Here is a 16,868-nt window from a genome sequence, read left to right on the forward strand (position 1 = left end):
CACGACTTCTTATCTCTCTGCCTCGGCTCACGTCTGGTCTCTGCTGAGTGTTTCCTGTTTTCTATTTTTAACAGTTACAGTAAAAACGGTTCGATTCTGAAATCTGATCAAACTACGAGGCGGAAAGTTTGGAGAAAAACAAGAGCAGACGAGAAGTTTTTCGGGGGGGAGAATCTCCTGAGGGAACGAGCGCGAGTGTGCGTCTGAACATGGCGAAGAAATAAAGGTTAAAGAGGAAAATAAATAATCAGACGTCACTCTGCTTCCCTTCACTCAGGCGCAGAGTAAAGAAAACCCCCGAGGCTTCAAGCCGACGCCGGCAGCCGTCATTACGAGAGCGAAAGAGAGAGAGAGAGAGGGAGGGAGGGAGGAGGGAGGAAGAGAAGGAGGGAGGGAGGAAGAGAAGGAGGGATGGAGAGGGAGGAGGGATGCTTGTTTTGTTGTTGTTGTTCTCATTCTTTTTTTTGCCTCCTGCTGCTTATTGGTTTAGAGCGGAGGAGGAAGAGGGACAAACACAAACAAAGAGACAAACATCAAAACTGTCGACCTCAAGGGAGCAACAGCACTCGCTAACGAGCTGTGACAGCGAGGAGGAGATAGGAGGCAGGAGAGGAGGAGAGAGGAGGCAGGAGAGGAGGAGAGAGGAGGAGAGAGGAGGCAGGAGAGGAGGAGAGAGGAGGAGAGAGGAGGCAGGAGAGGAGGAGAGAGGAGGAGAGAGGAGGAGAGAGGAGGAGAGAGGAGGAGAGAGGAGGCAGGAGAGGAGGAGAGAGGAGGAGAGAGGAGGAGAGAGGAGGCCGGAGAGGAGGAGAGAGGAGGCAGGAGAGGAGGAGAGAGGAGGAGAGAGGAGGCAGGAGAGGAGGAGAGAGGAGGCAGGAGAGGAGGAGAGAGGAGGCAGGAGAGGAGGAGAGAGGAGGAGAGAGGAGGCAGGAGAGGAGGAGAGAGGAGGCAGGAGAGGAGGAGAGAGGAGGAGAGAGGAGGCAGGAGAGGAGGAGAGAGGAGGCAGGAGAGGAGGAGAGAGGAGGCAGGTGAGGAGGAGAGAGGAGGAGAGAGGAGGCAGGAGAGGAGGAGAGAGGAGGAGAGAGGAGGCAGGAGAGGAGGAGAGAGGAGGCAGGAGAGGAGAGGAAAGGAAAGTGTGGATTAGATAAAATGAAAGAGAAAGGACAAGAACATAAGAGAGCCGTCGAAGAGACGTAACAAGAAAACATGAAAAGAACAGAAGATGAAATGCAAAAAGAAGGGAGTGAAAAAAGAGGAGAAGGAGAAGAGGAGGAGGAGGAGGAGGAGGAGGAGGAGGAGAGGGAATAAGGAACAAAGAAAAAGGAGACAGAGAGAAGAGAAGAGAGAGAGTTCCATCCGTCATGACATCATTCCTCTGCGACTCACCTTCGTCTTCGTCGTTGGCGGTGACGGTGATGAGGACGAAGCCGACCTCCTTGTCTTCCTCCACGCTCACCTCGTACACCGGCTGGGCGAACGCCGGGGCGTTGTCGTTGACGTCGGTGATGAAGATCCTGACGTAGGCCGTGTCTGAAGGAAGGACGGAGACGATGTTCATCTTCACAAGTTAAATCATTTTACTTGTTTTACACGAGTCAACAAAAAGTCACCAGACTCCCTTAGAAAAATGCTCAATTTTGAGAGAGAGACACGACTTCAATGTTTGTCTCTTGTGTGTGTGTGTGTGTGTGTGTGTGTGCGTGTGTGTGTGTTACCAGTGTTGGGCTGTCCCTGCTGGCCCGGTCTAGCCGACTCGGAGCCGTCCTGCGACTGGACCTCGATCAGGTAGGAGGCTTTCTGCTCGCGGTCGAAAGACGCTCGAGTGACGATGACGCCGCTGCGCGAGTCGATGCTGAAGAACTGAGAGTCGCCGCTCTCGTCCCGCAGGATCACGTAGTGGATCTGAGGGGGAAGCAGACAGAAGCTGAAGAAGAGGAAGAGGAAGAGGAAGAGGAAGTTAACAGGACGTGCAGCTGTTCCTCCTCACCATCCCGTGCAGACCAGAGTCCAGGTCTGTGGCCGACACCTGAGCCACCGACGTGCCGATCTCCGCTCCCTCGGGAACCGTGGCCTCGTACGTGGACGACAGGAAGAAGGGAACGTTGTCGTTGACATCTGATGACAGAATCACAGGGAAGAAAGAAAAATGAGGGCGGCGATGAAAAACATAATTTTCTTCTTCTAAATTTATCTTTGTTTTGTTGTTGTGTTGTTGCAGGATCTGGCAGAGGAACACAAACAGCCTGTCACGTCCATGAAAGCTGATTAAACTGGATTAAAAACTGACAGAAGGAAAAAGGCAAAGAACAACAGAAACAAAGAGGAAGAAGAAGAAGCAGAGGAGAGCGAGATGAAGACAAAGGAAACGCAGAGACAGACAGAAAAGTTTGTGGTTTCTGCAACATTTACACCAGCAGAGAGGATTAAAGAGCGACGATCAGCTGCAGGGAAACAAGGAGAACAGTTAGCGTCCATCAGAACGTGAAGTCGGACCGAGTCTCTGCTCGCTAATGAAAACTGAGTTATTAGTGAGGAATTATCCTCCGACAGCGTGGAGACTCCACAAAGCAGCTTGTCAGCTCACTTTCAAGCTCCGCTAAGCCAATTACAGCGTCCGATGTGGGTTTGTTCAAAGCCAGTCAAAGTCAGGAAGTGTTTTCTCCTCGTTCCTTCCCTGCGCCCGCCTTCAGACGCTGATTGGGAATGAGTCACTGTTGAAACGAGGCGGCGTGGAGCTCGAGTCGCTCGAGTCCGCCACGTCTGAACTGCACTTCATTATTCTTCTCCGGCAGCTTCTCTCATTACAGAGTTTCAGACGCCGGTCAGAGCCGAGCGATGACGAGGGAATCCTCATTTAAACAAAGAGTCAAAGACAGGAAGGGAGGACTTGAGGGACCTGGTTTCAAATGAATCGTTACTGCATGAGGAGAAAATATCCAGTCAGGTCAAAAACATTCATTAGTCGTCCGACTGTCACCACGTCTGCATGCTGGTCTGGTTTTAAATTCACAGATGAAGTGTCCTATAAAGCTTCTGACTGAGATGATCTCTGACACAAAGAGCAGCAGGTCATCGTCGGACCAGAACATCTGGATCACTGACTGTCCAGCTGCTGACTTTCTGCACGTTCTCGGTTCAGAATCTCGGTCATGTCGCTCCAGAAGTGATGGCCAGGATGGCAGAAAGTTGCCGTCACTGACAAATATGGATACAGATTTGGATTTCAGTTACCATGACAACACACAGACTCCTCCCCCCGCCTCACCTGTCACGTTGACGTAGACGGTGGTGAAGGACGCGAGCGGCACGGCGGCGACGTTCTGGACTCGCACCCGCAGCGTGAAGAAGCGTGTCGTCTCGTAGTCGAGGTTCTCGGCCACCAGGATGGACGCCGAGCCGTCGGCCCGGTTGGGCTTGACGTAGAACCGCACCGGCATGTTGGTCTCGGGCACCTGACCCTCCTCCAGGTTGTAGGTCACACGGGGGTCGCCGAGCGGAGACGTCGCCTTGATGGTCTGATGGGAGAGAGGAGGGAAAGGTAGAGGTGAGAGCAGAGCGACAGGAAATGACACGGGGGGAAATACTGGAGACGCGCCGGCAGCGAGGTGGACCGACCAATGAGATTTCACAGACACGCTGACTGTTACGGACACGCCTCGCTCTACTTCCTGCTCCTGTTTTTACTTTCAGTCCGGTGACTCGCTCCTCGACGGCCTGACTTAATGATTGAGATTTAACGGGTGTCACGCTGCTGCGTCCGGCTCCAACCTGCAGAACCGCCGTCAGATTGACTGGAAATGAATTACTTTCAAGGTTATTTCTAAATTTTGGAACAAATGAATCACAAACCCGACAGACACATGGAGGACGTTCAGGCCAGAAGTTCTCTGACGGGCCAGAAGTCACAAACAACTTACAAGTTCTTGTAGTTTGTGTGTTTTCTCACCTGAAGGAGATTTTGTTCACCTTTAAATAAACTGCAGCGTCTCCGTGTGTGTTGGAATATGAACAGAACTCATGAAAGACGTCCTCCAACTTCACACTCCTCATAGTCAACATCAATAATTCTATAAATTAATAAATATCCTCCAACAGTTTGTGTTCATGACTTCACGTTTTCATATTTTCACGTCTCTCTGAGTTCAGACCTTTAACCCAGACATGTCTCCGTTTCTGGAACAATAACAAATCAATAAAATCCATCAGAGGAATCGAGCCAAAGAAGAAGAAGAAGAAGAAGAAGAAGAAGAAGAAGAAGAAGAAGAAGAAGAAGAAGAAGAAGAAGAAGAAGCAGCTGTTGGCTGTCGTCAGCGTGGTCGTTCGTCATCATAACGGCCTCGCTGGCTTTGACGTCTCCCGGGTCCATGAATCAAAACACTCACCCCCCGAAAAATGACACGCGAAGATAAACAAGAACCTCACGAAGAATGAGTCGTTTCAACGGGCCGAGCGGCGCCGCGCTCCTTCTATGGAGCTCTGGACTTTGTAACACCTAAAAAGGTTTCAGCTTCTGATTTGTTGACGTTCTTTGTGTGAGTTTGCGAGGAAATATGTGTTTAGATCTGTGCGTGCGTGCATGTGCGTGTATGTGTGTGTGTGTGTGTGTGTGTGTGTGTGTGTGTGTGTGTGTGTGTGTGTGTTGACCCGTCCATCCAGCAGCAGCAGAGCTTTTAAGACTCCTGTTATTCTCTTGGCTGCGGTTTGAGCTGACCTTAGAGAGAGAGAGAGTGTGTGTGTGTGTGTGTGTGTGTGTGTGTGTGTGTGTGTGTGTGTGTGTGTGTGTGTTTGTAAGAGAGCTTTTGAGGGTCTTGTCCTTCCTGACCACACACTCTCGACCTCGCCAGGGAAGGATTGTGTTTTCTTACGGCTGAGCGAGCAGCACCTCACTTTACTGTACCGCGAGAGAGGGTATGACCTGTGTTAGACACACACACACACACACACACACACACACACACACACCGACACACACACACACACACACACACACACACACACACACAGATGGAGGACTCTGGAAACAACACATCTGTTCAGGGTTGTTCGTCATCATGGTGTTGAACATGAAACACAGACACACACGTCTTCACATTAATCTGATCATTTTATCACACCAGAACAAAAAAACGAGTGGGTCCAGACAGGACGTGGTTCTGCTTGGCTCATCTTACAGACTGGAGGCAGGAGTTTCCACCAGACACACACACACACACACACACACACACACACACACACACACACACACACACACACACACACACACACACACACACACACACACAAACACACAGGAATGCTGAGTGAGAAACGCTGTCCGCTGCCTCAAACACCGAAACCCTCTTTGCTCTCTCTCTCTCTCTGTGACCACAGCAGCTCTCTCACTCGTCTTTATTAGCCACTCAGCATGGAGACAACACACACACACACACGCACACACGCACGCACACACACACACACACAGAGGAACGCGAACATCAACAGCCTCTCCATCCGTTCTCCCCACCTGCATTGTTTTCCAGCTCCTTATGAAGGAACCAAGCAGGGATTCTGATCAGAACTCTTCATGTGTACAAATGGGAGCCACCGACCCGGTTTGACCAGATCCGGGTTGGCGACTCTCCAGTTGGAGTGACATGTTTTAAAGCATGAGTCTCACAGAGCTGAAAGAAAACTGATGGTGTTCGACCAGGACCGACAGTCCACACAGTCCGTCCTCCTCCAGAAGTTCTGCTACGTTACAGACTCTGAAGGACGTCTGTGCTCAAAGCTAACTGAAGCTCACGTCATATCAACAGAATTCAAAGACTATTAAAGTTAAAGGTAGAATCAGTAGGATTTATCCCAGCTGTTCCTGAACGCACCACAAAGACAGTTGATTGTTGAGTCTCATTCCCAGGACGTCAAACAGACACATGTTGGGTTGGTTTTGGGTCTCTCTTCTCTCGACCTGCTGGTTCTGCTGCTGTTGATCTGATTGGCTGAAGTCGACCTGTGATAGACAGACAGTTCGTCCAATCACCTGCCAGGTAACAGGCACAGGCGACCTTCTGAGACGACGCCTCCAGAACAAGTTTCTGATGTGTTTCTACTCCAGATGTGACGTTTATTGCTTATAAAACGTGTTATTAATAAATCTGTTGACATGCGAGCGCTGTTGACTGTAAACATGACAGACGGGCTCGGCGGTGTGAGTCCAGTTTCCAGGTGAGGAGTCGTGTCAGGACACGTCGGAGCTCCTCGGGAGGCGGAGCGCGGATCTGCCTCGCAGCGGGCCGAGGCAGCGGAGCGAACAGAATCAGCGCTAATGAGAAATCATCTCATTAGACATCAGTGCAGTGTGCTGAAGCTAAGCTGATCAGTGTCTGCCATCTTCTCCCACACAGATTAACGCCCGTGGAGATCTCGCAGCGGATCGCTGTCAGCTGGTGTCGGCTGGTGCTGAGTGTGACTCAGCAGCTGGAATACAGATCGTCCTGTCAGCCTCGAACACAGTCAGCCGCAGGTTCAGAGACGAGACCACCGGTTTATATTACAGCTGATCATTCTGATGATAAAATCATAAACACTGTCGTGAAAAGAACCCAAAGTATCTGTGTGACTTCTCCTCTCTACACCTGAACTTTCTCCTCCTCTCAGCTTCAGAACAGCCTCGTTACTTTAGTTTGATGCATTTCAGGTGAATTATGGATTCTTGTTATTTGGCGTCAGACTGATGTGGACCAATCAGACGCAGCGAGACGAGACAAAGACGTAAAAGCCGTAAGAAGCCGTAAACAGACAGAGAGGGAGGCTGGAATGTGGAGAAAAGGCGTGTTAGTGTCTCGTATCTGCAGAGAGTTTCTGATTTTCTCTCTTTGTTGCTGCTCGGGACGCTTTACCAACCCAACATGTGTCTATTTGACGTCCTGGGAATGAGACTCAACAATCAACTGTCTCTGTGGTGCGTTCAGGAACAGCTGGGACAAATCCTACTGATTCTACCTTTAACTTTAATAGTCTTTGAATTCTATTAATATGACGTGAGCTTCAGTTAGCTTTGAGCACAAATGTCCTTCAGAGGGAGACTTTTTACTCTGATACTCTGAGTCCATGTCAGAGCCTGAACTCTGTTACTGTACTGGAGGAAACAAGCTGGATCAGAACTTCTACACGAGTATCTTAACTTCTACTGGAGGAAACAGTGTGAGGACTGTTGACACGTCTGCCATAGTCATAAAGTCATATTGTAATAAAGATATTGTCTTAAATTCTTCTTTGGTAAATAAGACATGAGTATAAGTCTATCTGAGAGCAGAAAAATACAAATTACTTTTAAATTCTCTACTTTGACTCTCATGCAGGATGTAACCTGCAAAGTAATTAGTGCCTAAAGCTATAAAAGAAATGTATTAGAATAAAAAAGACAAGATTTACCTCCAAAATGTAGCAACATTTATGTATAAAGTGGCAGAAAATACTCAGGTAAAGAACCTCAAAACTGCACTAGAGTAAATATACTTAGTTACAGACAGAATATGCAAATATCTCACCAGATAATCAAAGAGTGGAAGGAAGACAGCAGCAGGAAGAGGAAGCGAACGGGAGGAAGTCAGATGATGATGAGGTTATTATAACACCACACACACACACACACACACACACACACACACACACACACACACACACACACACACAGCAGCAGCTCACCACCTCCATCCACCCCGTTAACAGTGTAATTAACAAACCTTATTAAAGCTGCTAAATATAAAACAACAGCTCCTCCTCGGTGTAATTAACACAGCGGAGGAGACGAGGAGGAGGAGGAGCTTCATCCTTCTGATTGATCTGTGCATGATGTCACTGTTGTCATGACGAGTATCGCCTCTCACGACATCGTTATTAAATTACATTTTAGAAGATACAGTGATGCTTTGATCAAAGGGACAGACGGTGTTATCGCACATGTTTCTTACTGTCATCTGATCCCACCAGCAGACCACATTAGTTGATATCTTCATGTATAACATTTGCAGAATTAACAAGAAGTCCTCAAACAGTCACAAACAGGATGAAGACTGCGTTTCTCACATTTTATACAGTTTCTCCGAAGCAAAAAGTCTCAAAATTGAGCATTTTTCAAAGGGAGTCTGGTGACTTTCTCGACAGACGCTGAAGAAGTAGCCTGTATCAGTTACTGTTTGCTGTATTTGGTCTTGGAGCTCCAGTATAAAAGCCTGTTGTGGCTTCAGAGGCACCTGCATGTAATCTGAGCAATTTCCTACACAGTGGCCCAGTTGCACTGTGGGTAATGTAGGCTCTGGTCTGGTTCTGCCGTATCGATGTTGATCATCTGTTTGTCCATAACGAGTCCAAAAGTGTTAGAGGAGTACAATGCTATACAGAAGCCTGGAGCCTACATCACCCACAATGCAACTGAGCCACTGAGGAAATCTGTCAGATACATGCAGCTTCCTCTGGAGCCACACAAGACTTTCTAACACCCTGAGACCTGTAAACACGTTTCACAAAGAGTAAAAGTGGCGGAGTTTCCCTTTAATACAACATCTATTCATCTTTTCTGACATAATCAATAAATATATTCAGTGGAAGATGTCACTTATATTAACTACGTCATCTGATTCATCCTTTATTTTAATCGATGTCTTGTTTACTGCTCGCGTTCATGTTGTGATCTGAAACACTTGAAGCTGCTCCTCCTCCTCTTCCTCCTCCTCCTCCTCTCTCCTCCTCCTCCTCCTCCTCTCTCCTCCTCCTCCTCCTCCTCCTACTCCTCCCCCTCTCTCCTCTTCCTCCTCCTCCTCTTCCTCCTCCTCCTCCTCTCTCCTCCTCCTCTTCTTCCTCCTCCTCCTCTCTCCTCCTCCTCCCGCCGCCTCTCTCCTCCTCCTCCTCCTCTTCCTCCTCCTCTCTCCTCCTCCTCCTCCTCTTCCTCCTCCTCTCTCCTCCTACTCCACTCTCCTCTCTCCTCCTCCTCCTCCTCTCTCCTCCTCCTCCTCCTCTCTCCTCCTCCTCCTCCTCCTCCCCCTCTCTCCTCCTCCTCCTCTCTCCTCCTCCTCCTCTCTCCTCCTCCTCCTCCTCCTCCTCCTCCTCCTCCTCTCTCCTCCTCCCTCCATCATACAGCCTCTGTCAGGTTAAACACAGTAATCAAGCGTCTGTGTTTTGAGGTGATGAGAGTCCACTGTGACGCTCCAGCAGGTGTAATTATCTCTCTCTGCTGTCAGTCATCTCTGACAGATGGAGCTGTGGGCGGGGCAACCTCTGATCACCATCATCATCATCATCATCATCATCATCATCATCATCATCATCAGTCCGCTCGTCTCTTCAGTAAAGATGTGAGGTTGGAAATGAGGAGGAGGAAAAGATTAAATACCTGACAGGTACACACTCGTACACACACACAGGCTTACACAGGATTACACACACACACACACACACACACACACACACCCTACAACTGTTTGAAAACTGACTAACCTCCATGAAATCGAGCAGCTGGAGGGTAAAAACTCCTCCACCTTCTAAACCGGCGGCTTAGGAAAAGAGAGCAAATTAGGACGGAGGGATCAAAAGAGAGAAAAATCACCGGAGGTATACAAGCAAACTGTGTGTGTGTGTGTGTTTGTGTGTGTGTGTGTGTGTGTTAGTGTGTGTGTGCTGGAGTGAGTCAGGTGAGACAGACTCGGGGCAGGTTTGTTGTTTGCTCGGCAGAAAATGTTTGGAAGCACTCGGCTAAACGTGCTGACGCTGAGAGAGAGAGAGGGGGAGGGAGGAAGAGGAGGGATGATGAAGGAGAAGAAGAAAGCGTCTTTCTAGTCTCCTCGGGGTGCTCGAGTCTGCACAGATGTGAGGGAGGATGTACACGAAAGAGAAACTCCTGCAGGAGTTTAAACATGCCTCTCTTTAGCGTCTTCCTCCTCTCGCTCGTGTCATATTTGTCCTTTCGAGGTCTTTGAGTCAGTGACGACGATCGGAGGAGCTTCAGCTTATCGATCGGCGACTTACAGACTGTGAGATCAGACAAGGAGGTCACGTAGGCCGTAAAGTGAAGGCTGAGCGGTCCTGCACGATGACGCCAAAATGTGTCTTGCAACCGCAACAGTTCATGCAGCGGTCAACACGACTTTTCTGCAGATGTGACGAATCATCGCAGATTCCTGCAGGTTTGTTTGATGACAGCAGCCCTTCAGGTAAAACGTTCAGCTGCGCATGAACGTCCCCAAACTCACTTCCTTGTTTGTTGTGATGAACCTTGATAACAGAGAAGAGTCGCTACGTATCGCGAGTCCACGTCTACGTCGTATGACTGATGAAGAAATGTCAAGCAACTGAAATAAGACAGAAAGAAGCTGCTAGAAACCGTTCCAACAAATACTCGGCAGGTGATTGGACGAACCATCTATCACGGGTTTACTTCAACCAATCAGATCCACCACAGGAGAGCGCTGTAACACACCCTCCAGTTCTGATGCAGCTAATGCTATAGCAGTTAAGCTAATGTCTTGAGGAAGGCACTTTTCTCTCTAGTCGTCACACCTGTAGCTCCTCGGAGGACACTGATTGGCTGAAAACACATCCCTCTTCCTCCTCCTCCCAAACACGCAGTCTCTTCTGATTGGTCGGCTCACTCACGCCTGATCCAGCAGCACCAACAACAACAGAGCAGCTTCACTTTATTCATTCTTTTGAGCCAAACGAGCTGCTGGGCATGAATCACGCAAATGTGTGACTCTGAGTCACAGAGAACAGTCACATCCTGGTACTCACGACTATCTTGGCGTCCCGTACGGTGTTCTCCGGCACCGTGACCCAGTACTCCGGCTGCTCCCAGTGTGGCGGCTGGTTGTGGACGTTGGTGATGATGACGGTGAGCTCCACGGAGCTGCTGCGGTTCCCTCCGTCTGACGCCACGATCTGCTGGTTGATCCTGGACGTCTGCGGGGAAGCACAGCGGTCGTTTAACCAGCAGGACGGTTAGATTCAGAGGATATTTGATACATTTCATGTCTGACGTTACTGATCGTGAGGTTGTTTGACGGCTGTGAGAAGCAGCTGAACATCTGTACAATCAGTAAAAAGAAACAGTTTCACTGAAGATCATTTGGTTTGTTCAGTAAAGTGAGTGTAACAGGAGGAGGGAGATGTGCCTCAGCTGAATTATTGACTGAAGTGTCGTTTAAGAGATCAGTCGCAGCGAGAGGCAGAGAAGAAGAACAGAGGAGACGACAGTCACAGAAGAAGAAGAAGAAGAAGAGGCGGCATCAATCACAGCAGACGTGTGTCGAACAGCTGACTTCAGGACTGATTTTCAGTTTGACGAAGACGACGACACAAACACTCGTTAAACGTTCAGACAAATCTGTTTGATTCAACTCACGTTACAAAATTACATTTTTTGGTAACCACAAAAAAAAAGATTGACAATAATCAGAAAAACAAACGACTGATTTTTAGCTGTATAATTAAATTTGATTTGAGTTTATTTAAAACATGTTGGTGAAACGTTCCTGCTCTGTTGGAAGATCATTTTGCATCTAAAGTAACATTTTCCTCAGTTTATTTCTTCGACTGTTTGCAGGGAGACTTTTTATTTTGATGATTTTTTTTTCTGAATCAGCTGAATCAGGAGAAAGATGATGTGGAAAAAGTTTTCAGCCTGATTTTCCAGAAGAAAAACAATGCGAGTGAATAAATAGGAGCGAAGCTGCAGCCAGAAACTCAGCCAGAGCACCGAAAAGCCAAATCTGAGTGAAGCAGCTCGAGTTTTTACCAAAAAACCTGAGTCGTCAGCTTTCAGGACAGTCGCAGAGGAAAGCAGGTTGAAGCAGCCGCTGTGACGACGCCAGTCACATCCAACAGATGAATATTTAATGCGAGGCGACATATTTAATGAGCTGGATGTAAAGCAGCACATCCAGCCTGTTCTTCAGCTCCATCAACCTTTCATTAATGTTTCATGTGAAGAGCCGCAACTTCTACCTCCGTTCATCCTCATCTTCTAGGTTTTGTTTTTAAATTCAGGATATGAAACCTTTCAGAATCTCATCCTCCCTGTGACTGTGCAGCTGCTAATGAAGAAAGAGTTGCAGTTAGAACAGAGCTTCATCTGAGCCGGTCTGAACAGTCCAGAGCGACTGTAGGTGAAACTACAACCTGCAGACGAACAACACGGGATAATACAGCGCGATGCTCGGCGCGTCTCTGACCTGTGAGATGGGGTGGTTGACATAAATCCAGCCTGTACTGGGGTTGATGTGCAGGTAAGCTGGCTTCTGATTGGACAGGGAGTAGGCGATGGCGGCGTTGCTCCCCTGGTCGTCATCGTGCGCCGCTGCTCGCAGGAAACTGGTTCCAACCGGAGTGTCCTCCCGCAGGAAGTCTGAGGAGAGACGGACTGTCAGGCCGATATGAAAATGATGCTTGAGGTCATTTATAATTAAAGAAGTTTGAGTTCACTGTTTTAGACAATCAGGTTTATTGTTGAACTGTTAAACATTATACACACAGGCTGCGTCTCAGTTCAGGTCTGCGTCCTCTGAAGGACTCGGCCTCTGTGGTCTGTGAAGGCGAGTCCTTCAGAGAGCTTGTTCACCTGGTCAGCTGCTGTTAAATGTGACGGTCGAGCCTTTGGAGCATTTCCTGGTTGCGTCACGATTTCTGCCGCCCAGGCCTGTAAAAGTGACGATCTACATCACTCGATGTCGCCAATTTCTCTCTTTCATTCTTCTTTTTCAGGCGCACAAAGAATCTTGGGACATGTGAGGCCACGAAGGATCGTAGCGGTGCATCCTCCAGAAACAGGGAGCAGAAGGAGCCTCTGGAGGAGCCTTCAGACGGGGACAGACTTCAGATGCTCCTCTGAAGGATGCAGACCTGAACTGAGACTCAACAACTGTGTCTGATTATCACATTTGAAGAATCGCTGCTTAAAATGTGTTTTATCAGCTGATAAATCGATGTATTAACACCCTAATGTTGATTTCTGCACCTGCAGCAGCTCCACCTGAACCTCCACCCTTTGAGCTTCATTCAAACTGACTGAACACGATGCTGGAATCAGGTTCTGTGATGGTAAGCAGATATTATAATAATGTGAGCGCGGCGTTGTGTGGCGTCAGCACTGTGTCACCTCATTTTGTCATTTCTGGGTCTCACGCTGCAAAGTCAACACAAGCATTTCTTTTTTTTTTTTTTTCTAACCGTATGAATATAACCTCCAATCCTGCTGACTGCGCCGAGCGTCAGCGCTGATCGGACAACAAAAACAAGCAGCAGCGGAGGCGAGGTCTCTCTGTAAGACTGCCTTTTAAGCATTATGTCAATAATAATGTCCTCCTGACATTTGTGGGTCTCACTGGATACATTTCATCTGAATAATCACGTCAGATGCTGCTGAGTCTGATGAGCGTCACGGAGAAACGACGGCAAGGAACAAACACGAGATCCGACGGCCTCGCAGTGTTCACCTCCACAGACAGGAAGCAGAGAAGAAGAGCGGTTCATAAACGTGGACGATCCTGATGAACGTAACAACGACCTGCTGCAGATTTAAAAGAAACACAACCACAGAATTGACCTGAAATATAACAAACAACTGACAGTGGTTCTTTCTGTTAAAGCTTGGGCTGTTTTGTCTCAGCGCTCCTCATTAATCATCCGACATTATTCATAACCTGACGAGAACGTGGCAGATAAACACACAGCGATGATGTTAACGTCTATTTATACCAGATGTAGTCGAGTTCTCCAGGAAGCAGAACTTTATTCATAATTTAGAAAAACAAATCGCAAACCCCGAACACATCTCCCAAGTCTGGAAAGACATCCACAGACGGTCTGTCGAGCGCGGCCGGATACCGCTGAGGGAAATGTTTCTCTGAGGCGTCAGACGTGACGGAGAAAACCTGAAACACACCTGAAACACACCTGTAGCGTCCTGAAGTGAGTCATTGTGGGGCGATGCATCAGGAAACAAACAGAAACTTACATTACACACAAGATCACAGCCAACGTCTGGTTAAACAAAAACGCTGCTGATTCTTGTCACTTCATCTCTTTAGACTCTGAATCTGAAACTGAAACCCTGAATTCTTCTCTAACATCAGCTGTTGCAGGTGAAAGATCAAGTTAGCAATAATCAATCAAATCAATACTGACTTTGTTTCTGCAAATAGCAACAAAATCAATCAATACTGAGGCTGAAATGTGATAAAATCAGTTTATGTAAAATGTGTAACTGTATTTTAATCACAAACATTTTCTCGCTGCAGTAGTTTGTGTTTTATTTGTTCATATTTAAAAAGAAATCTCTGATTGTCGGTCAGCGATTAATCAATTAATGAATGAATTAATCCATCATTTACATCCTGATATTGATCGAGAGAAACAAAGACCTGGATCAGCCAAGTCAGCGGTGGAGTTGTTGAATCACGTGTCGAGACCTGAATGAAGAAAATGAAGAAAGCTAACAACTGCTAACAGCTAACAGCTAACAGCTAACAGCTAACAGCTAACAGAAACTTGACCGCTGAACGTTTTACTCACGATGATTCCTGCTGACTGGAATATTTTCCTGTATGTTCCAGAAACAGGAAAAACTTTCTACAGAATATTAAACCAAAATATTGATTTTAACGCGCGTCCATAAATATCACAAGATAAACAACAAGCTAATGGGCTGAACAGAGCTCTGTTCACACACACACACACACACACACACACACACACACACACACACACACACACACACACACACACACACACACACACACAGCTGGTAAATGAATGCATGTCCCAGAAACATTTCAATCTGCCTGTTAAATAGTTAATGAGCCACCCTGTGCGTCTCCCTAATCTGACGAGAACTTCTGACACGACGCTTATCAAAACACATATTTGCACACGTAGTAAACAAACACGGACCCGCGGGGCGCCGCCGGCGAGCATTTCATCAGTCTTCAGAAGCTTTCCAGGATTAATACGAGGATGCAGATTGATAGATGACGACAAACAGCCTCCATGTTTCACCTGTTTCACTCACACTCACACACACACACACACACACACACAGCTCTGGACGGTGTACTGATGTTAGCGCTGTCTTGTTGACACACTGTCAGCTGTAGTCACAGTGACATCACAGTGACATCACAGTGACATCAGCTGTCTGCAGTAACTCACACTGGTACCGGCTGTTTTCAAACTTGGGGTCGTTGTCGTTCTGGTCTGCGATGACGACGGTGATCTGACAGATCCCGATGAGCGGCTCGTCGGCCTGATCCGTGGCCGTCACCGACAGCGTGAACTCCCTCTGGCGCTCCCGGTCGAAGCTCATCGTCGTGGTGATCACACCTGACAGATGCGGGGGGACCAGGTCACCACGGCAACAGGTATAAACTCTCTCAACGTTTGCATGCGGACGGCGATCGAGCACTAACCGGTGTCGGGGTCGATGTCAAACCCGGAGGACACGCCGTCTCTGTGCATGATGCCGTATTTCACCTCTCCGTTGACTCCCATGTCGGCGTCGTGGGCTTGAACGCGCAGGACAAACGTCCCCGGGGGCTGGTTCTCCAGAACCACTGCGTTCAGACTGTAGTTCTGACACTGAGAGCACAAAGAGCACGATCAGAACCGAGTGGATAAACTGCTGAAGAAGCACCTTTATCTCCTCTGACTGGATGGATGCAGCGTGTGTGTGTTTTTGTGTGCTCCACTAAACTGGGTCTACGGATGCTGTGACATCAGGCACATTTCAACTTTTTTATTAATTTCTTAGAGAACAATGCAAAGATGTTGGTATCGATGAGTAAGAACAACTCTGATGTGGATCCATATCAAGAATCTGGATCCAGCAGATTTAACTGTTTGATTAGACCTGACTGATTCAAGGGGGGCTGTCGGTGGAGGTATACACTCTACTCAGTGCCGGTCTAGTTTTAGGATGCAAATCAGATCAATGTGCTCTTGTCCTGTTTTTCTCTTTTAAAGGTGCAATTTGTAAGATATAAGTTTAAAACATTAAAAAGATAGATTGGACTTCAGACTTCCTGCTTTGTGTTGCAGGGTTATTTACTGAAGTTAGCATGCTAACCAGCTAGCCACCTTGTATCATAAAAACCAACACCTCCAGTCTGGTAGCTACATGGTTATCTGAGCTTACTGGCTAACGACAGCTACAGTTAGCAGCAGTTAGCGGTAGCTCTGGTGATGCGCTGCCGGTCTGTTGGACTATGACGGCAGATGATTCTTACATACTGCACCTTTAATGCACCTTGTTTCAACTAAACGGCACTAGAAGCTTTAGTGTTGAACCCTCCATCCCCACTGAATCGGACCCCGCTTGTTCCAGTCGTGTTTCTGTGAGTTCAGTCACCTCCTGGAACACCGGCTTGTTGTTGTTGATGTCGTTGATCCCCACGATGACCTGGGCGGAGCTGCTGAGCGGATACGGCCCGCCGGACGCGTTGTCGTCGGTGGCGGTGATGTTGAGGACGTACTGCGGCCCTCTGAGCCTCGGAGGAGGACTCCTGCGCAGCTTGATGATGCCTGAACACACACACATACACACACGTCTTACAAACCTGGCAGCTACACAAACATGCTCAGTACAACAGAGCTGCGGTTAATAGAAGTCTGGCATAACTCTTTTCACTTTCAGCACATTTCTTTGAAATACAAACTTTTTTCGTGCTCTCAGGCACTAAAGAGTTTCCTGCCGCCAGAGGAGATGAACTGCTCAGCAAAGTTTACAGTCGACAGACTCTCTGGAGGACGAGGACGACTCAGAATACGTTTCAGCTCATAGAAAACAAAGAGGACAGAAGAAGAAAACACCTGAGAGCTGCTGAGGCTCCTCAACACGTTTACTTGAT

At 47.9% G+C, this 16,868-nt stretch overlaps 1 protein-coding gene across 5 annotated transcripts in view; it reads right to left on the reverse strand.

Moving 5' to 3' along the window:
• si:dkey-22o22.2 (neural-cadherin) overlaps positions 1–16,868 on the reverse strand; it is a 101,046-nt gene that overhangs the window by 27,897 nt on the left and 56,281 nt on the right. For all 5 annotated transcript variants that reach the window (XM_037074311.1, XM_037074310.1, XM_037074313.1 and 2 more), the window contains 9 exons: positions 16,370–16,542; positions 15,432–15,600; positions 15,175–15,345; positions 12,201–12,373; positions 10,762–10,929; positions 3,263–3,512; positions 1,985–2,112; positions 1,713–1,899; positions 1,384–1,527 (listed from right to left, as the gene is read on the reverse strand). In XM_037074311.1, coding sequence (XP_036930206.1) covers positions 1,384–1,527; positions 1,713–1,899; positions 1,985–2,112; positions 3,263–3,512; positions 10,762–10,929; positions 12,201–12,373; positions 15,175–15,345; positions 15,432–15,600; positions 16,370–16,542 — 1,563 coding nt within the window. The remainder of the gene's footprint in view (positions 1–1,383; positions 1,528–1,712; positions 1,900–1,984; positions 2,113–3,262; positions 3,513–10,761; positions 10,930–12,200; positions 12,374–15,174; positions 15,346–15,431; positions 15,601–16,369; positions 16,543–16,868) is intronic.

The sequence above is a fragment of the Acanthopagrus latus genome, chromosome 17 (assembly GCF_904848185.1).
Source record: "Acanthopagrus latus isolate v.2019 chromosome 17, fAcaLat1.1, whole genome shotgun sequence".
NCBI lineage: Eukaryota > Metazoa > Chordata > Actinopteri > Spariformes > Sparidae > Acanthopagrus > Acanthopagrus latus.